This window comes from Mobula hypostoma, chromosome 3 (assembly GCF_963921235.1).
Source record: "Mobula hypostoma chromosome 3, sMobHyp1.1, whole genome shotgun sequence".
Taxonomy (NCBI): Eukaryota; Metazoa; Chordata; class Chondrichthyes; order Myliobatiformes; family Myliobatidae; genus Mobula; species Mobula hypostoma.
The window spans coordinates 228,234,433-228,255,870 of NC_086099.1; the positions used below are offsets into that span (position 1 = coordinate 228,234,433).

The 21,438-nt window shown below is 51.5% G+C and overlaps 2 protein-coding genes across 2 annotated transcripts in view; one reads left to right on the forward strand and one right to left on the reverse strand.

Moving 5' to 3' along the window:
• Nucleotides 1-12,943, reverse strand: part of oplah (5-oxoprolinase, ATP-hydrolysing) — a 99,896-nt gene extending 86,953 nt beyond the window's left edge. Inside the window, exons 1-4 of the mRNA XM_063044682.1 lie at nt 12,839-12,943; nt 10,384-10,578; nt 6,796-6,987; nt 5,091-5,205 (exon numbers count right to left, since the gene is read on the reverse strand). Coding sequence (XP_062900752.1) covers nt 5,091-5,205; nt 6,796-6,987; nt 10,384-10,551 — 475 coding nt within the window. The 5' untranslated portion in view covers nt 10,552-10,578; nt 12,839-12,943. The remainder of the gene's footprint in view (nt 1-5,090; nt 5,206-6,795; nt 6,988-10,383; nt 10,579-12,838) is intronic.
• A 613-nt stretch (nt 12,944-13,556) lies between these two features.
• On the forward strand, nt 13,557-21,180 carry exosc4 (exosome component 4). Its single transcript, XM_063044683.1, has 4 exons — nt 13,557-13,852; nt 15,972-16,170; nt 16,997-17,203; nt 20,763-21,180. The coding sequence occupies exons 2-4, from the start codon at nt 16,000-16,002 to the stop codon at nt 21,120-21,122; spliced, it is 738 nt and encodes a 245-aa protein (XP_062900753.1). The 5' UTR covers nt 13,557-13,852; nt 15,972-15,999; the 3' UTR covers nt 21,123-21,180.
• The last annotated feature ends 258 nt before the right edge of the window (nt 21,181-21,438 follow it).

A 21,438-nucleotide genomic window follows, 5' to 3' on the forward strand; every position in this document is an offset into this window, starting at 1 on the left:
ACAGTCACGGGGAGAACATATAAACTCCTACAGACAGTGACGGGGAGAACATATAAACTCCTACAGACTGTCGCGGGGAGAACATACAAACTCCTACAGACCGTCACAGGGAGAACATACAAACTCCTACAGACCGTCACAGGGAGAACATATAAACTCCTACAGACCGTCACGGGGAGAACATACAAGCTCCATACAGACCGTCACGGGGAGAACATACAAACTTCGTACAGTCACGAGGAGAACTTATAAACTCCTGACAGACCATCACGGGGAGAACATATAAACTACTCAGACAGTCACGGGGAGAACATATAAACTCCTACGTACCGTCACAGGGAGAACATATACACTCCTACAGACCATCACGAGGAGAACATATAAACTCCTACAGACTGTCATGGGGAGAACATACAAACTCCGTACAGTCACGGGGAGAACATATAAACTCCTACAGACCGTGGAGGGAACTGAACCAACTGTGACTTTAAACAAAAGTCCCAACAACTTCAACATTCAGGATCAGTTAATGTCATTTCCCACAGGCAAGCGTAAAGGAGAATTAAGTATTTTTTACTCCGGATCCAATGCAGTAAGATAAAGTTTACGATAATAATGAAAAAAACACAATAAATACAAATACATCAGTTAGTTTCTCTAACTCAAATCGATTGAATGCCATAAAGTGACACTAGGCACAGGAGTGTCACTACATAAGATAATTTTGACAGGAAATGAAAAAGTAGTGGTGATTGGGGGTGTGGTGAGTTGAATTAGTGGGTGGAGGTGGTGATCAGACCTAATAACAATAGGCATCCGTTAGTTTCGTGAGACCATGGATTTGCGCCTTAGAAGGTTTCCAGGGCGCAGGTCTGGGCAAGGTTGTATGGAAGACCGGCAGTTGCCCATGCTGCAAGTCTCCCCTCTCCACGCCACCGATGTTGTCCAAGGGATTAGCATTAGGACCCATACAGCTTGGCACCGGTGTCGTCGCAGAGCAATGTGTAGTTTAGTCGAGCACCTCCGCTCCGTCAAAACAGACAGGATCTCCCAGTAACCACCCACTTCAACTCTGCTTCCCACTCCCATTCAGATATGTCCATACATGGCCTCCTCTACTGCCATGAGGAGGCTAAACTCAGGTTGGAGGAGCAACACCTCATATACTGTCTCGGTAGTCTCCAGCTCCTTGGTATGAACATAGAATTCTCCAACTTCCGGTAATTCGCTCCCCCTCCCTTCCTCTATCCCTATGTCACTCTGCCCCCTCCCCCAGCTGCCTATCGCCTCCCTCATGGTTCCGCCTCCTTCTACTACCCATTGTGGTTTCCTCTATTCCTTCTTTACCTTTCCTGCCTATCACCTTCCTGCTTCCCCTCCCCCCACCCCTTTATCTTTCCCCTGACTGGTTTTTCACCTGGAACCTACCAGCCTTCTCCTTCCCACCCTCCTCCCACCTTCTTTATAGGGCCTCTGCCCCTTCCCCCTACAGTCCTGACGAAAGGTTCCAGCCCGAAACGTCGACTGATCCGTTTCCACGGATGCTGCCCGACCTGCTGAGTTCCTCCAGCGTGTTGTGAGTGTTGCTTTGACCCCAGCATCTGCAGATTATTTTGTGTAGTTAAGTGCCTTACTCAAGGACACAACACACTGCCTCAGCCAAAGCTCGAACTAGCGACCTTCAGATCACCAAACCGACGCCTTAACCACCTGGCCACGCGCCAACACAGATCAGCCTTACTGCTTGGGGAAAGTAACTGTTTTTGAGTCTGGAGGTACCAGCATGGGTACTATGCAGCCTCTTCCCTGATGGGAGTGGGACAAACAGTCCATGAGCCGGGAGGGTGGAATCCTTCATGTTACTCAGAATCTGGTTTATTATCACCAGCCCGTGTCGTGAAATTTGTTATCTTAGCAGCAGCAGTTCAATACAATACATAATCTAGAAGAAAAAAAATAAGTAAATCAATTACAGTACATGTATATTGAACAGATTAAAAATCCAGCAAAAAGAGAAATAATATATTAAAAAAGTGAGGTAGTGTTCATGGGTTCAATGTCCATTTAGGAATTGGATGGCAGAGGGGAAGAAGCTGTTCCTGAATCACTGAGTGTGTGCCTTCAGGCTTCTGTATCTCCTACCTGTTGGTAACAGTGAGAAAAGGGCATGCCCTGGGTGCTGGAGGTCCTTAATAATGGACGCTGCCTTTCTGAGACACCGCTCCTTGAAGATATCCTGGGTACTTTGTAGGCTAGTGCCCAAGATGGAGCTGACTACATTTAAAACCCTCTGCAGCTTCTTTTGGTCCAGTGCAGTAGCCCCTCCATACCAGACAGTGATGCAGCCTGTCAGAATGCTCTCCATGGTATAACTATAGAAGTTTTTCAGTGTATTTGTTGACATACCAAATCTCTTCAAACTCCTAATGAAGGTTAGCAGCCGTCTTGCTCTCCTTATAACTACATCAATATGTTGGCATCAGGTTAGATCCTCAGAGATCTTGACAGCCAAGAACTTGAAGATGCTCACTCTCTCCACTTCTGATCCCTCTATGAGGATTGGTATGTGTTTCTTCATCTTACCCTTCCTGAAGTCCACAACCAGCTCTTTCGTCTAATTGACATTGAGTGCCAGTTTGCTGCTGTGACACCACCCCACTAGTTGGCATATCTCACTCCTGTACACCCTCTTGTTACCACCTGAGATTCTACCAACAAAGGTTGTATCGTCAGCGGATTTACAGATGATATTTGAGCTATGTCTAGCCACACAGTCATGGGTATAGACAGAGTAGAGCAGTGGGCTAAGCACACACCCCTGAGGTGCGCCAGTGTTGATCATCAGCGAGGAAGAGACATTATCACCAATCCACACAGATTGTGGTCTTTGGTTAGGAAGTCGAGGATCCGATTGCAGAGGGAGGTACAAAGGCCCAGGTTCTGTAACTTCTCAATCAGGATTGTGGGAATGATGGTGTTAAATGCTGAGCTATAGTTGATGAACAGCATCCTGATGTAGGTGTTTGTGTTGTCCGGGTGGTCTAAAGCCATGTGGAGAGCCATTGAGATTGCCTCTGCCATTGAGCTATCGTGGCGATAGGCAGATTGCAATGGGTCCAGGTCCTTGCTGAGGCAGGAGTTCAGTCTAGTCACGACAACCTCTCAAAACATTTCATCACTGTAGATGTGAGTGCTACCGGGCGATAGTCATTAAGGCAGCCACGTTATTCTTCTTAGGCACTTTTTGAAGCTAGTGGGAACTTCTGCCCGCAGCAGTGAGAGGTTGAAAATGTCCTTGAATACTCCCGCTAGTTGGTTGGCACAGGTTTTCAGAGCCTTACCAAGGACTCCATTGGAACCTTCCACCTTGCAAGGGTTCACTCTCTTTAAGGACAGCCTAACATCAGCCTCTAAGAGAAAGATCACAGGGTCATGAGGTGCAGCAGGGATCTCCACAGCTGTAGTTGTGTTCTCCCTTTCAAAGCGTGCAAAGAAGGCGTTGAGTTCATCTGGTAGTGAAGCATCGCTGCCATTCATGCTATTGGGTTTCGCTTTGTAGGAAGTAATGTCTTGCAAACCCTGCCAGAGTTGTCATGCATCCGATGTCACCTCTTAAACCCATTAAGATATCTTTGTTGACTGTACTGACCTTGGAAGCAGTTGTGGATTTTAGCTGTATCAGGCTGAAACGGGAATATTTAATCGTATCGATTGCTGCTACTCGAGTTACGCCAAGGTGCCCCGGAAGTATTACTTTCTACAAAGCGAAACCCACTAGCATGAATGGCAGTGATGCTTCACTATTTAAAGTGGAGGTTGATTGGTTCTAAATTAGTCAGGGTGTCAAAGGTTATGGGGGGGGAGACAGGAGAATGGGGTTAAGAGGGATAATAAATGGATGGAATAATGGAGCAAATGGCCTGAATCTGCTGCTTTGTCTTTGGTTTAGTCCTCCGTGCATTATTTTGACTAGAACACATACCGTATAACACAGGGACAGGCCCTTTGTCCCATAATGTCCGTTGCAACGACGATGCCAATTTAAACTGGACATCTGCCAGCATGTGGTCCTAATCAGACCGTCCGCCATCTGCACATTTGCCTGTCAAAATGCCTTCCATCTTTCTATTGTCGGCAAATTGCGTACGTACAGTGACTGTGGAGGCCAAGACACCGGGTATATGCTGATAGGTTCTTGATTAGTGAGTGTCAAAGGATACAGGGAGAAGGAAAGAGAATGGGATTGACAGCGATAATAAATCTGCCATGATGGAACAGGAGGCAGACTTGATGGGCCAAGTGGTCTAATTCTGCTCCTACATCTCACCTTTTGTATCTGCTTCTACCGGCACCTCTGTCAGGGTATTCCAGGCACCCACCTCTCTGTACTGCAAATAAATCGGAGTTCGGGCACTTCTCGGATGAAGGGAATAAAATTTGTAATTAATCTTCACAAAGAAATAGAAAGATATTCGAGAAAGGTGATGAACATTTCTTCGCAACGGACAGTCAAAACTGCCCATCACATCACCAGCACCAGCCTAGAGAGAAAGGTGCTGGAAAAGGGCCAGTAACATCATGAAGGATCCCACCCACCCTGCTCATGGACTGTTTGTCCCACTCCCACCCGAGACGAGGCTATGCAGCATCCACGTCAGAACCACCAGACTCAAAAACAGTTACTTTCCCCGGGCAGTACGACTGATCAACACCTCCACCCACTAACCCTCCCCTCCACACCCCCAAACACCACTACTTTACCATTTCCTGTTAGTCACCTTATGTGGAGACACTCCTGTGCCTAGCGACACTTTGATTGTATGTCTATAATCTCATCTATATTTATTGTGTTTTTTATTGTTGTGTTCTTTGTCTCATTGTGTTGTTGCTGTGCCGCATCAGATCTGGAGTAACAATTATTTTGTTCTCCTCGACACTTGGGGACTGGAAATTAAATTAGACAATCCTGAACATCCCGCACACACACACACGGACAGCTACGTCCCGCACGCACATCGACAGCATCATCCCTCACACACTGACCCCGACAACTGCCACTCCATTAATGCGTACGGAGTGAGGGCTCCTACCAGTGAAAACCTCCAATCCGTCTGGCTTGGTCAACTGGCAGCCCGCCTGCTGCAAAACCACTCGCTCCTCAACCTCGATCACCTCCTCATACAGCACCTCGGGCATGGTGATCTCCTGAACATGAGAGAGAGAGAGAGAGAGAGAGAGAGAGTGTGTTAGTGTGCGGGGGAGAGGGGGTAGAGAGGGGGGTAGGGGGGAAGGGGGGTAGAGGGGGGATTGACAGGGGGAGTGGATAGAGAGGGAGTGTGAGTCACTGGAGAGAGAGAGAGTCAGTGTGGGGGAGAGAGTGAAAATCGAGTGGAGAGACAAAACGGTGGAAGAGGAGAGGTTGGGGGGGTTGGTGAGACAGGGCGTAGGGTGATTCACAGTCGGATGTTTTGAACATGGTGCAGTACAGCACAGTGACAGGCCTCTGCCCACAATGTTGTGCTGAACTAACTAAACTACTGCATCCTGTCTACATGACGTCTATCCCCCTCCACCCTCTGCCAGTTCACGTGCCTCTTCAACACCTGCATGATATCTGCCTGCCAGACAGCGAGCACACTGCAGGCCCCACGAGTCACTGTGTGAAAACACTTGTCCCTCACGTCACCTTTGAACTTACCGCCCCTCACCTTAAACCCCGACTCTGGTACTGGACATTGTGCACAAAATACATCCACTACGACGGAACGGCAGCACAGATTCAAGGGGTTGAATGGCCTGATTCTGCTCCTGTCTAACGGGTGGTGGTGGATGCAGACGCAATGGAGGTGTTTATGAGGCGCAGAGAAAGGTAGGTGAATATAAACCGGATATAGGAGCAGAATTAGGCCATTTGGCCCATCGAGTCTGCTCTGCTCAGCACGGCAATATGCAGAGAATGGCGGGATAGAGTGAGCACAGGCTTTTCATTGAAGATAACCTTCTAAACTAGTCCAATGTGTCCCCACTTGGCACATATCCCACCGAGCCTTTCTTATCCTGTCTTGGGTGAGATAACGAACATTCTTGGTGTGGGGGGATGGGGTGGTTGAACTTCCCCACAGTAACCAGACACTATTCTCTCTCAAGAACACAGTCTGCTAGCTTTTCTTTTAAACGGGAGGCCAGTGGAAACTGGCAACCAATTGCTGAGGATAGGGCGTTGTGCAGAGAAGGAATTCGATTAGTTTGACATTATTAACTGTTTGCGTGCGACAGCAGCCGCACCCTGGCGCTCTGCTTCAACAGGCGGGTGAAACCAGGTGAGGCTGGCCAGTGAGACAGGGGCTTGCCTGTCCTAATGGGGAAGTCAGCTCCGGCAGACGGGGCAGAGTGAGACCCACGGTGAGATCCAACGGCCAGGAAGGCCGCTCTGCAACACTCCGTGGAGAGCGAGGGGCATCAGCAGGCACAGATGGCACCATGGTCACCACTGCCCACTGCAAACAAGGAAGACCCCAGCTGCACCGACGACTTGTACCACTGGACCAAACTTCCCAGGTTGAGAGAGTGGAATTGTCCCAGTGCAAAGGCTTTTCCTCTTTAAAGCCCCCCCCCCACACAGGTCTTGCCATTGTTGGATGTGTGGGACAACCAAGCATTAGCTCGATCGTATTGTGAGCTGGAAGGCCATTTCCAGCTCCTGTACAGAGCAGAGAGTAGCACCGAGCAGCAGAGAATTGCTTCAGCACTCCGAGTACAGGACGCCGGCCCACACGGGCGCTGCTGGGGACTCACCAAGTCGAATATCCTTGGCCGCGACTGGTTACCAATGTGCAGCAAGTCCTGGAATCCCTTGGTGATCAGGAGCGCAATCCTCTCCCCCTTCCGCTCCAGCAGCGCGTTGGTGGCGACAGTGGTCCCCATCCGGATCCAGCCGATTCGCGAGGTGTCCACGGGCTGATCTCTCGGCACAGGCACCCCACATTCCTGTCAGCGACACAAACCAAGAAGCAAGTCCGACACAGCCACAGACAAAGTGGTGGGGCAACTCAGCAGGTCAGGCAGCATCTACAGGGTTGACATTTCAGACCAAAACCCTTCACCAGGACTGGAAAGGAAGGAGCCAGGATAAGGTGGGAGGGGAGAAGGGGAAGGGGAGCGAGTGATAGACCAGGTGAGGGCAAAGGTGAGTGGGGGAGGGGGGAAGGGGAACAGGTGATAGTCAGACCAGGTGAGGGGGAAGGTGAGTGGGGGAGGGGGGAACAGGAGCAGGTGATAGACAGACCAGGTGAGGGCAAAGGTGAGTGGGGAAGGGGGGAAGGGGAACAGGTGATAGTCAGACCAGGTGAGGGGGAAGGTGAGTGGGGGAGGAGAGGGGGGAAGAGGAACAGGTGATAGTCAGACCAGGTGAGGGCGAAGGTGAGTGGGTGGGGGAGGGAATGAAGTAAGAAACTGGGAACACACATCAAAGTTGCTGGTGAACGCAGCAGGCCAGGCAGCATCTCTAGGAAGAGGTACAGTCGATGTTTCGGGCCGAGACTCTTCGTCAGGACTAACTGAAAGAAGAGCTAGTAAGAGATTTGAAAGTGGGAGGGGGAGGGGGAGATCCAAAATGATAGGAGAAGACAGGAGGGGGAGGGATGGAGCCAAGAGCTGGACAGGTAATTGGCAAAAGGGATATGAGAGGATCATGGGACAGGAGGCCTAAGATGAAGCCACACTCAGGTTTGAGGAACAACAGCTTATATTCTGTCTGGGTAGCCTCCAATCTGATGGCATGAACATTGACTTCTCTAACTTCCGCTAATGCCCCATCTCCCCCTCATACCCCATCCGTTATTTATTTATATACACACATTCTTTCTCTCTCTCTCTCCTTTTTCTCCCTCTGTCCCTCTGCTTATACCCCTTGCCCATCCTCTGGGTTTCCCCCCCTCCCCCTTTTCCTTCTCCCTGGGCCTCCTGTCCCATGATCCTCTCATATCCCTTTTGCCAATCACCTGTCCAGCTCTTGGCTCCATCCCTCCCCCTCCTGTCTTCTCCTATCATTTCGGATATCCTCTCCCCCTCCCACTTTCAAATCTCTTACTAGCCCTCCTTTCAGTTAGTCCTGACGAAGAGTCTCGGCCTGAAACGTCGACTGTACCTCTTCCTAGAGATGCTGCCTGGTCTGCTGCGTTCACCAGCAACTTTGATGTGTGTTGCTTGAATTCCCAGCGTCTGCAGAATTCCTCCTGTTTAAGAAACTGGGAAGTGATAGGTGGAAAAGGTAAAGGGCTGAAGAAGGAAGAATCTGCTGGGAGAAGAAAGTGGACGACGGGAGAAATGGGAGGGGGGCAGCAGAGGGAGCTGATCGAGAAGGGGTAAGAAGAGAACTGGAATGGGGAATGGAAGAGAGAAAGGGAGGGGCAGAAATCATTGGAAGTTGGAGAAGTCTATGCTCATGTCGTCAGGTTGGAGGCTACACAGACAGAATACGAGGTGTTGCCCCTCCAGCCTGAGAGTGGCCTCATTTGGCTGTGCAGGCCACACAGACGCCCGGCTGAAGACCGGCACACTGGAAGCGGTGTGGATACCCACTGCTGCTGACCAGAAGGCACAGCGTCAGTGAACAGCACACACACTCTCCCAGGGATTTGCCGTAGCGTGAACAGCACCACGGTGGACAAGGGCAGAGATGGAGTGGACAGCCAGGAACTTTCCCCAGGGTGGGAATGGCTAAGACGAGGGGGGCCTCATTTCAGATGATCAGAGGGAAGGTGTCAGGAATAGTTGTTTTTCTACAACACGGAGTGGTGGGGGTTGGTAGAGGCAGATGCATTCCGGACATTGGCACATGGATGATAGAACAATGGAGGGCTCAGTGGGAGGGAAGGGTTAGACTGATGTGAGAGCAAATTAATAGGGCAACCCAGCACACTGGAGTTCAGTTCCAGCGTCCTCTCTCCCCTACATTTCCACATTCCTTCCCGTTGCGCGTGGGTTTCCCCCGGGGGCTCCGGTTTCCCCCCCACACTCCAGAGTGTGCAGATTAACTGGTCGTCGTAAAACTGCCCTGCGAGGCCGGGGTTAAACGGTGGGTTGCTGGGCCGGAAGTGGGGGGGGGGGGGGAGTCAGTGAGCCGTGCGTACTGTTACATTGAAGGGTTAGCACAACGCTCCGGGCCAAAGGGCCTGTGTCGTTGTATGTTCTCCGGCGTGAGTGGCACTTAACAGTCTCCTCTTGAGGATTGTTGAGGTGGTACTGCACGCAGGCGTGGGCTGCTTCTTCAGCCGAGGGCTTGCCGATGGACGCAACAACATTGGCAACCATCACCACCTCTGAACTGGCCATGCAAGGGAGGTGGTCGATGAAGCAATTGAAGATGGGTAGACCTTGGGCACTGATCAACACCACAGTACGACATCCAGCGTGACGCTCACTTTAATTCCAAACCCCACACGTCGATCCATGGCCTCCTCTTCTGCCACTCTTAGCAACATCTGATAGCCTGAACATCAATTTCTCAAACATCTGGTAATGTATTTTCCTGGCCCCCTTCCCTATTCAATTCCCCAACCTGGCCTCTTACCTCCTCTCCACCACTGGGTCCCGTTCTCCCATGGTCCGCTCTCCGCTCCTGTCACATTCTCCAGCCCTTTGCCTTTTCCACCCCCTTGGCTTCACCTTCCAGCTGGTCCTCCTTCAGCCCCCACCTCCCTATTCTCCCCTCGGCCCTCACCTCCTTATTCTGCCCTCGGCCCCCACCTCCCTATTCCCCCCTCGGCCCCCACCTCCCTCTTCTGCCTTCAGCCCCCACCTCCCTATTCTCCCCTCGGCCCCCACCTCCCTATTCTGCCGTTGGCCCCCACCTCCCTATTCTCCCCTCGGCCCCCACCTCCCTATACTGCCCTCGGCCCCCACCTCCCTATTCTCCCCTCGGCCCCCACCTCCCTCTTCTGCCTTCGGCCCCCACCTCCCTCTTCTCCCCTCGGCCCCCACCTCCCTATTCTCCCCTCGGCCCCCACCTCCCTCTTCTGCCTTCAGCCCCCACCTCCCTATTCTCCCCTCGGCCCCCACCTCCCTCTTCTGCCCTCGGCCCCCACCTCCCACCTCCCTATTCTGCCCTCGGCCCCCACCTCCCTCTTCTGCCCTCGGCCCCCACCTCCCACCTCCCTATTCTGCCCTCGGCCCCCACCTCCCTCTTCTCTCCTCGGCCCCCTTCCTCTCCAGTCCTGGTGAAGGATGTCAGCCCGAAATGCCAGCTCTAACCCCCTCCTGCGGGGTTCCTCAGGCATGGGGTATGTGTGTGTTTCGGGGGGTTTCCAGCACCTGCCCAATCCCGCGTTTGTGATCTGCGGCCCCTGACCCACCATGCTGGGATTGCCCCACACCGGCGCCTACCTCCTGAAGGATTCTCCGGATACCCTCGGTCGGGGCGTCCCGGTAGTTGGCTGGATCTTCAGAGAGCAGCTTCATGACGCGGACCTTCCCCCCGGGACACCTGGCAAACACGTCAGTGAAGGTTCCACCCCTGTCGATGGCGAACTGAAACATGGCCCCTGGCTCCATTGTCACACACAGGCCGAACTCCAGAGACTGTCCGGGGGGAGAGACTCTCAGTCATTACTCATTCTCCCCGTCACTCCTTCACTCCCCCTCGTCACTCATTCACCTCGTTTTTCCCCATCACTCCAACTCACCCCCTCAATCCCCCAGTCACTCATTCACCATTTTCCCGTCACTCCCACTCACCCCATCACTCCTACCCCCTCACCCACTCTCCCCATCACTCGTACTCCCTCTCTCACTCTGTCACTCCCCTTCACTCACTCCCACTCCCCTTCAGTCACTCCCCTTTCACTCCATCACTCCCCTCTCACTCCGTCACTCCCCCTCACTCACTCCTACTCTCCCTCACTCACTCCCCGTCAGTCGTACTGCCTTTGCTCACTCTGTCACTCCCCCTCACTTCTGTCTCTCACTCAGTCACTCCCCCTCACTCACTCCCCTCTCTCACTCCGTCACTCCCCCTCACTCACTCCCACTCCCCTTCAGTCACTCCCCTCTTTCACTCCATCACTCCCCTCTCACTCCGTCACTCCCCCTCACTCACTCCTACTCTCCCTCACTCTCTCCCCGTCACTCGTACTGCCCTTGCTCACTCCGTCACTCCCCCTCACTCACTCCGTCACTCCCCCTCACTCACTCCCCTCTCACTCCGTCACTCCCCTCACTCTCTCCCCGTCACTCATACTGCCCTTGCTCACTCCGTCACTCCCCCTCACTCCTGTCTCTCACTCCGTCACTCCCCCTCACTCCGTCACTCCCCCTCACTCACTCCGTCACTCCCCTCACTCACTCCGTCACTCCCCCTCACTCCGTCACTCCCCCTCACTCCGTCACTCCCCCTCACTCACTCCGTCACTCCCCTCACTCACTCCGTCACTCCCCCTCTCTCTCTCTCACTCCCCGTCACTCATACTCTGCTCTCTCCCCCGTCACTGACTCCCTTCTCTCACTCCGTCACTCCCTTCTCTCACTCAGTCACTCCCCTCACTCACTCCGTCACTCCCCCTCACTCACTCCTACTCTCCCTCACTCTCTCCCCGTCACTCATACTGCCCTTGCTCACTCCGTCACTCCCCCTCACTCCTGTCTCTCACTCCGTCACTCCCCCTCACTCCGTCACTCCCCCTCACTCACTCCGTCACTCCCCTCACTCACTCCGTCACTCCCCCTCTCTCTCTCTCACTCCCCGTCACTCATACTCTGCTCTCTCCCCCGTCACTGACTCCCTTCTCTCACTCCGTCACTCCCTTCTCTCACTCAGTCACTCCCCTCACTCACTCCGTCACTCCCCCTCACTCACTCCTACTCTCCCTCACTCTCTCCCCGTCACTCATACTGCCCTTGCTCACTCTGTCACTCCCCCTCACTCCTGTCTCTCACTCCGTCACTCCCCCTCACTCCGTCACTCCCCCTCACTCACTCCGTCACTCCCCTCACTCACTCCGTCACTCCCCCTCTCTCTCTCTCACTCCCCGTCACTCATACTCTGCTCTCTCCCCCGTCACTGACTCCCTTCTCTCACTCCGTCACTCCCTTCTCTCACTCAGTCACTCCCCTCACTCACTCCGTCACTCCCCCTCACTCACTCCTACTCTCCCTCACTCTCTCCCCGTCACTCGTACTGCCCTTGCTCACTCTGTCACTCCCCCTCACTCCTGTCTCTCACTCCGTCACTCCCCCTCACTCCGTCACTCCCCCTCACTCACTCCGTCACTCCCCTCACTCACTCCGTCACTCCCCCTCTCTCTCTCTCACTCCCCGTCACTCATACTCTGCTCTCTCCCCCGTCACTGACTCCCTTCTCTCACTCCGTCACTCCCTTCTCTCACTCAGTCACTCCCCTCACTCACTCCGTCACTCCCCCTCACTCACTCCTACTCTCCCTCACTCACTCCCCGTCAGTCGTACTGCCCTTGCTCACTCTGTCACTCCCCCTCACTTCTGTCTCTCACTCAGTCACTCCCCCTCACTCACTCCCCTCTCTCACTCCGTCACTCCCCTCACTCTCTCACTCCCCCTCACTCACTCCCACTCCCCTTCAGTCACTCCCCTCTTTCACTCCATCACTCCCCTCTCACTCCGTCACTCCCCCTCACTCCGTCACTCCCCCTCACTCACTCCTACTCTCCCTCACTCTCTCCCCGTCACTCGTACTGCCCTTGCTCACTCCGTCACTCCCCCTCTCTCTCTCTCACTCCCCGTCACTCATACTCTGTTCTCTCCCCCCGTCACTGACTCCCTTCTCTCACTCCGTCACTCCCTCACCCTCCCCGTCACTCCAGCTCACCCTGTCTGTGGAAGTCCGGTATGCCCGCCAAAGCGTGACCTCGGTCGGGGGCGAATGACCACTCCGCTCCTTCCGACCGCCAGCCCGGCGGGGATGCAGCCCCGCCCCCTCCGCATCATTGTCCAATCCGAAACCGCCTGACACCTGCCCGCAATCCAATTGCTTCAAAGAAGTCCGGGCCCCAGCCTGCGGCCAATTACCAGCAGGAAGCCAAACCATCCAATCACAGCGTTGTCCTGAAAACGACGTCCAATCAGATACGGCACAGCGGCGCTGCCTCCCCAGCCCGCCTCCTGATTCGCGCTCGGTTACAACCAATGAGCAGGCAGGACGTCTTCCCGGCCATCCGTACACGTCATGGGGATGTATCCCGACTGGACAACTGGACAACTGGACTGCTGTACCGCAGTGCAACGCCCAGGGTGCCGGAGGGTCGAGCAGTGTCTGGGGAGGAAGAACGATGGCCAACACTTCGTGTGTGTTAGCCCCTCGGGCAGTGTGTTCCAGCCGCCCATACCGGGGAACTGATCGTGCATTCAGGAGGGGCAGGTCGAGGGAGCACACCAGTCCTCATGGAGGGATCCCCGTGGAAAGGGGTTCCTGGGTGATCTATCCTGCAATTATGGAAAGGGTACGCAAGTTCGCATTCAGAGTTTGCAGAGATTTATGTTCTCAAAGACCATAGAAAATTTCTACGGATGTATGTATGTGGAGATAATTCTGACTATTTCAATTAACGCCTGGCGTGGAGGGGCCGCTGCACAGGATTAGAAGGTTGCAAACTCAGCCAGCTCCATCATGGGCACCAGCCTCCCCAGCGTCCAGGACACCTTCCAAAGGAGTTGCCTCAGAAAGGCGTTAACAGTCCCCATCACCCAGGACAGGCCCTCTTCTCATCAGGGAGGAGATAGAGGACGTCGAAGCTGCACACTCTGCAACAGATTTATGTATGGTCCTTCCCCTCTGCCTGATTTCTGAATAGTTCAAGAACTTATCATTTTTGTTTTGCACTATGTAAGTATTCTTATTATTTAAATATGCTGATGTGTATTCTACTGCTGTTGCAAAGCGATAAATTTCATGACTTATATCACTGACAATAAAGCTGATTCTGAACGCAGAAGGCCAGGCAGCATCTGTGGACAAAAGTACAGTTGACATTTCGGGTCGAGATGCTTCGGCAGGACTGGAGAAAAAAAAGATGAGGAGTCAGAGTTAAAAAGTGGGGGTAACGGAGAGAGAAACACAAGGTAGATGAAATCGGGAGGGGAAGGGATGAAATAAATAGCTGGGATGTTGATTGGTGAAAGAGATACGGGGTTGGAGAGTGGGGATATATCTCCATCACCTGACCTATCTCATTCCCTAACAGGAGATCCAACACTGCCCCTTCTCTAGTTGTACCTCTATGTATTGCTGCAAAAAACTACCCTGCACACATTTGACAAACTCCAAACCATCCAGCCCTTTTACAGAATGCGCAAAAGTTTAGGGGTGACACGAGGGGGAACTTCTTTACTCAGAGAGTGGTGGATGTGTGGAACGAGCTTCCATCAGAAGTGGTAGAGGCAGGTTTGATTTTGTCATTTTAAGTAAAGTTGGACAACTATATGGACAGGAAGGGAATAGAGGCTTATGGGCTGAGTGCAGGTTGGTGGGACTAGGTGAGAGTAAGAGTTCGGCACGGACTAGAAGGGCCGAGATGGCCTGTTTCTGTGCTGTAATTGTTATATGGAATCTGGTAGGAGAGGACAGAAAACCATGGAAGAAAAGGGGGAGGCGCACCAAAACGATGCCTGCCCAAGGAGATAAGGTGAGAGAGGGAGAAGGGGATGAGAGTACTACTGCTGAAACGGAATATTTAATTGTATCCATTGAGAGTACTGGTGAAGGTTGGGGGAGGTCCATTACCAGAGGTCGGAGAAATCGATATTTATGCCATCACGTTGGAGGCTACCCAGACAGAATATAAGACTAATTTTTGAGTAGTCATAGTCATACTTTATTAATCCCGAGGAAAATTGGTTTTCATTACAGTTGCACCATAAATAATTAAATAGTAATATGTAAATTATGCCAGGAAATAAGTCCAGGACCAGCCTATTGGCTCAGGGTGTCTGACCCTCCAAGGGAGGAGTTGTAAAGTTTGATGGCCACAGGCAGGAATGACTTCCTATGATGCTCTGTGTTGCATCTCGGAGGAATGAGTCTCTGGCTGAATGTACTCCTGTGCCCACCCAGTACATTATGTAGTGGATGGGAGACATTGTCCAAGATGGCATGCAACTTGGACAGCATCCTCTTTTCAGACACCACTGTGAGAGTCCAATTCCATCCCCACAACATCACTGGCCTTACGAATGAGTTTGTTGATTCTGTTGGTGTCTGCTACCCTCAGCTGCTGCCCCAGCACACAGCGGCAAACATGATAGCACTGGCCACCACAGACTCGTAGAACATCTTCAGCATCGTACGACAGATGTTAAAGGACCTCAGTCTCCTCAGGAAATAGAGACGGCTCTGACCCTTCTTGTAGACAGCCTCAGTGTTCTTTGACCAGTCCAGTTTATTGTCAATTCGTATCCCCAGGTATTTGTAATCCTCCACCATGTCCACACTGACCGCCTGGATGGAAACAGGGGTCGCCAGTACCTTAGCTCTCCTCAGGTCTACCACCAGCGCCTTAGTCTTTTTCACATTAAGCTGCAGATAATTCTGCTCACACCATGTGACAAAGTTTCCTACCGTAGCCCTGTACTCAACCTCATCTCCCTTGCTGTAACGTTAGCAATTGAATTTGTCGATTTATTTACTGTCTGCTGTATAACATTGCATAGTTTCTTTTTATCCAAACATGAGATATTTTGTCACAAGCCCATAATGACTACTAAGTAAGAATGTTTTAATTTTACAAAGAAAACCTTGTCCAGTCCGGCGTGTTTCTGGCTTCCAGGCCGCAGGGAGCGCTGGGATTTGTAGGGTTTTTCAGGGATGCTGGGATTTGTAGGCCAAATCGGGGTTACTCCGGTCCTGCTGAAGGATCTCGGCCCGAAACGGTATCCGCAGGAGGTGCTGGGATTTGTATGCGATATCGCAGGGGGTTCTGGGATTTATAGTCCATTTGTCTCGATAGCGCCTTCCCGCTGCGTGGGAACAGGAGGATGGCGGGCCTGGAGCTGCTCTCCGACCAGGGCTACCGGGTGGACGGCCGGCGGCCGACCGAGCTCAGGAAGATCCGCGGTCGCATGGGCGTCTTCGCACAAGCCGATGGCTCGGCCTATATCGAACAGGGGAACACCAAGGCTCTGGCGGTGGTATACGGGCCGCACCAGGTGAGGCGAGAGAGAGGAGGTGGATGGTAGAGGGGAGAATGGGAGGGGGAATAGGGGACAGGAGCTGGAATGGGGAGGGGGAACCGTGGCTGCGGGGTAATATCAAATGGGTGTAAAGTGACCCAGTATCTATAGGGTGATGGGGGGGCAGTGATCCAGTGCATCTATAGGGTGATCGGGGGGGGGGGTGCAGTGACCCAGTATCTATAGGGTGATCGGGGGGGGAGTGATCTAGTGCATCTATAGGGTGATCGGGGGGGTGCAGTGACCCAGTATCTATAGGGTGATCGGGGGGGGAGTGGTCCAGTGCATCTATAGGGTGATTGGGGGGGCAGTGACCCAGTATCTATAGGGTGATCGGGGGGGGGGAGTGATCCAGTGCATCTATAGGGTGATCGGGGTGGGAGGGTGCAGTGACCCAGTATCTATAGGGTGATCAGGGAGGGGAGGGTGCAGTGGCCCAGTGTATCTAGGGTGATCGGGAGGGGGGGGAGCACTGATCCAGTGTATCTATAGGGTGATTGGGGAGGGGGTGCAGTGACAGTATTTCTATAGGGTGATCCGGTGGGGGGAGCACTGATCCAGTGTATCTATAGGGTGACCCAGTGTTTCTATAGAGTGATCAGGGAGGGGTACAGTGAGGTGGGGGGAGACCTTGGTGATCCTCTCTGAGGTTTAGAACACACACAGACAGACCTCACCCTGTCTCTGCGAGTTGCGCGCGCACACACACACACCCCCTTCCTCTCTCCACGAGTTGCCCTCACACACTCACCTCTCTCCGTCTCCGCGATGTGCCCTCACCCTGCTGGGTTCTCTGACGTAGATCCGTGGGGCTCGCAGTAAGGCCCTCCACGACAAAGCCACTGTGAACTGCCAGTACAGCATGGCGACCTTCAGCACCGGCGAGCGGAAGAGGAGGCCTCACGGTGACCGCAAGTCCACGGAGATGACCCTGCACCTGAAGCAGACCTTCGAGGCAGCCATCCTAACACAGCTCTACCCGCAGTCCCAGATTGACATCTATGTGCAGGTAACAAGCTGTGAGCTCGGGGCCAGAGGCCTGGCCTCCTGGGAATGTATCTGGGCCTTGTAACTTCCTACTTATTGTTAATGTACCAAGATATAAAGAAAACTTGTCTTGCATCCTGTTCATACAGATCAAATCATTACACAGTGCACCGAGGTAGATCGGGGAATGCAGATCCATAACCACAGATAGGCAGGGTCACAAAAAGACTGGGCACATTGTAACTCACCCAACTCAGCAGGCCAGGCAGCATCCATGGAGATGAATAATCAGTCGACGTTTCGGGCAAAAACCCTTCATCAGGACTCAATTGGCCTTCATAAATCAAAGTATTGAGTGCAGGAGATGGGGTGTTATGTTGAGGTTGTATAAAGCATTGGTGAGGCCAAATTTGGAGTATTGTGTGCGGTTTTGGTCACCTACCTACAGGAAAGATATCACGATTGAAAGAGTACAGAGAAAATATACAAGAATGTTGCTGGGACTTGAGGACCTGAGTTATAGGGAAAGACTGGATAGGTTAGGACCTCATTCCCTGGAGTGAATGAGGGGAGATTTAATAGAGGTCAAATGATGATTAATAAAATTGAGGAATAGCTCAGGTAAATGCAGTGATTTTTTTGGGCAGTATTTATTTATTATATATTTATTTTTGTAACTTGTGGTAATATAGACAATAGATGCAGGAGTAGGCCACTCGGCCCTTCGAGCCAGCACTGCCATTCACTGTGATCATGGCTGATCATCCACAATCAGTATCCAGTTCCTGCCTTGTCCCCATAACCTTTGATTCCGCTATCTTTAAGAGCTCTATCCATCTCTTTTTTGAAAGCATCCAGAGACTTGGCCTCCACAGCCTTCTGGGGCAGAGCATTCCATACATCCACCAATCTCTGGGTGAAAAAGTTTTTCCTCAACTCCTTTCTAAATGGCCTACCCCTTATTCTTAAACTGTGGCCTCTGGTTCTGGACTCACCCATCAGTGGGAACATGCTTCCTGCCTCCAGCATGTCCAATCCCTTAATAATCTTATATGTTTCAATAAGATCCCCTCTCAGCCTTCTAAATTCCAGTGTATACAAGCCCAGTCGCTCCAATCTTTCGACATATGACAGTCCCGCCATCCCGGGAATTAACCTCATGAACCTCCGCTGCACTCCCTCAATAGCAAGAATGTCCTTCCTCAAATTTGGAGACCAAACCTGCACACAGTACTCCAGGTGTGGTCTCACCAGGGCCCTGTACAGCTGCAGAAGGACCTCTTTGCTCTTATACTCAATTCCCCTTGTTATGAAGGCCAGCATGTCATTAGCTTTCTTCATTGCCTGCTGTACTTGCATGCTTGCTTTCAGTGAGTGATGTACAAGAACACCTAGATCTCGTTGTGCTTCCCCTTTTCCTAACTTGATTCCATTTAGATAATAATCTGCCTTCCCGTTCTTAACACCAAAGTGGATGACCTCACATTTATCCACATTAAACTGCATCCGCCCACTCACCCAACCTGTCCAAGTCACCCTGCATTCTCATAACATCCTCCTCACATTTCACACTGCCACCCAGCTTTGTGTCATCGGCAAATTTGCTAATGTTACTTTTAATCCCTTCATCTAAATCATTAATGTATATTGTAATTTGATGTATTGCACTGTACCGCTGTCACAAAACAACAAATTTCACAACGTCAGGATCAAGTTTAATATGGGTGGCAGGTGTGAAATTTGTTCTGTGGCAACAGGAACAGCAATCCATAGTAATAACTATGCATTGGCATTAATAGCACAATAAAAGGGGGGGTTAATGAGTTAGTTTTGATGGAGTAATTGTCCATTCAGAAATCTGGTGGTGGAGGGGAAGGAGCTGTTTAGTGTGGATCTTCAGGCCTGACGGTAGTAACGGGAAGAGGCCGTGTCCTGGGTGGCGGATGCTGCCTTTACGCTGGATATGTCCGTGATAAACCTGGTTCTGATTTTGCTTTCCCCTTCAGGTTGGGTGAGACTAGGTCATGGGTGAAGGGTGAAAGGTGAAATGTTTAAGGGGAACATGAAGGGGAACTTCTCCACTCAGGGTGGTGAGAGTGTGGAACGAGCCACCGGTGCAAGTGGTGGACACAGGTTTGTTTGTAACAGTTAAGACCATCAGACAAAGGGGCAGAAGTAGGCCTTTTGGCCTCTGATGATTGTCATGTACCCCATTCCCCAGAAATGGAAAACACTTTGGAGTCCAGTATTGCTATTAACTAATGGTATTTATTAGTAACTACGCAATACAGTAATATAAATGCAGATAAATCAAACAGGTTAGCAATGATTTTATATATATATATAATATCAGTAAGTGGAAATTTATGAAAACCATGCTTCTTCAAGTCAGGGGTAAATAGATAGTCTTACGATGATGAGTAAAGTTCAGTTCGTGGTTTTGAGTTGAGTAGTGATGGAGAGAGAGGGAGAGGTTTGAGTCTTCAGGTGAGCTGATGCTGTCGATCTTCCCGTTGTCCTCTGAAATCCTCGAAATCCTTCAGAAGTCACCAACTGTGACTATAACGAAGGGGACCGTTCTTCTGTGGAGGAATTATCAACCCAGGCGAGGGTTGGACACACAAGTAACTCCCCACCAGTCACACCCTTTTCACACTGCGAGAGCCACTGATCGATCTGCCTGATCGATCCTCCAAAACCCACCTTTTCTGTGGGCACAACAAAGCTCATTCAGTGCCCAAAACCATGTACCTGTAGTTCTAACAGCTGACCTTCTATTTATCTCACCGTGCTGAACACCAGCTGTCTATCAAGTAGCTCCTCCCTTCTCTCTCTGTAAGAACTTGGAAACTGCCAGTGTCCTTGTAAAAGTGTAAACATGCTGCTAAAAAACCATAATACCATCTCAAAGCAGTCTTCGCCTCTCTCTCTTCTTTCTCTCTCTTTTAACAAGGTGTCTGAGTTCCACAACTCTCTCTCTCTTTTCAAAAGCACAGTTCATAGGAGTAATTCAGGACCCCATCAGTTGTTATGTGTATTACACTTGCACGGGAGCATAGCGGTTGCAGTGCCAGTGACCCTGGTTCAGTGCCTCTGCTGTCGTAAGGAGTTGGTGTGTTCTCCCCATGACCATGTGGGTTTCCTCTGGGTGCCCTGGTTTCCTCCCACGGACTCGGGTTTAATATCACCGGCATGTGCTGTGAAATTTGCTAACTTTGCAGCAGCAGTGCAATACGATACACGTTAAATAGAAAAAACTGAATTGCATTTAGTATATCATTTAAATTAAATAGTTAAAGTAGTGCAAAAACAGAAATAAAACGTAGTGAGGTAGTGTTCATGGGTTCAATGTCTCTAGATAAAATTTATCCCTCAATAAATTTAAAAAGGCTGCATGCCATGCAGACAGTCTCAGAGTTGGAGATGGAAGTTGGGTCTCTGGTGTCAAGTCACAGTAGCTTTCCCCACTGCGCCATACGCCAGCTGTGGTCCGCCTGCCTCAGTCTAGGGGCAGCCTGTGTTGTCTGTGTCAGACAGCCCTCCCACATGTTGACATCCCGCTTCTTATCTCCCCCTCCCAGATTTTGCAGGCGGACGGCGGGAATTACTGCGCCTGCGTGAATGCAGCCACGTTGGCGGTGATCGACGCCGGCATCCCCATGCGAGACTACGTGTGCGCCTGCTCCACGGGTTTCGTCGAGGACACCCCCCTGACGGACCTCAGCTACATTGAGGAGTCGGCAGGAGGGCCGCAGGTGGCCATGGCCGTGCTGCCCAAGTCGCAGCAGATCGCGCTGCTGGAGATGAATGCGCGGCTGCACGAGGACCACCTGGAGAAAGTGGTGGAGGCGGCGGTGAAGGCGTGCCAGGATGTCTATACTGTACTGGACCGTGTGGTCAGGGAGCACGTGCAGGAGGTCACTGCGCTGGCCGGTGAATGAATCCACGGCTCGGTGTTTGTAAATAAAGGGTTTGTACCAAAAGGTTCTTCTTCTTCATTCAGCCCATCACCCCTACTCAAAGTTCAAAGTGAATTTATTGTCAAAGTCACCATTTATTGTCACCATATAGAACCCTGAGATTTGTTTTCTTGCAGCCAATCATTGTGATGCAGTGAAACGCAACGGAATCAATGAAAGACCGCACCCAAATTCAGACAAACAGCCAGTGTGCACGAGACAACAAACTGTGCAAATACAAAAAGAGAGAAATATAAATAAGCAATAAATATCGAGAACATGAGATGAGGAGTCCTTG

Coding starts and splice junctions, on each gene's coding strand:
- exosc4 (XM_063044683.1), top strand. CDS start 16,000: ATGGCGGGCCTGGAGCTGCTCTCCGACCAGGGCTACCGGGTGGACGGC. Junction 16,171..16,996: donor TGGTATACGGGCCGCACCAG/GTGAGGCGAGAG, acceptor TCTCTGACGTAG/ATCCGTGGGGCTCGCAGTAA. Junction 17,204..20,762: donor AGATTGACATCTATGTGCAG/GTAACAAGCTGT, acceptor TCCCCCTCCCAG/ATTTTGCAGGCGGACGGCGG.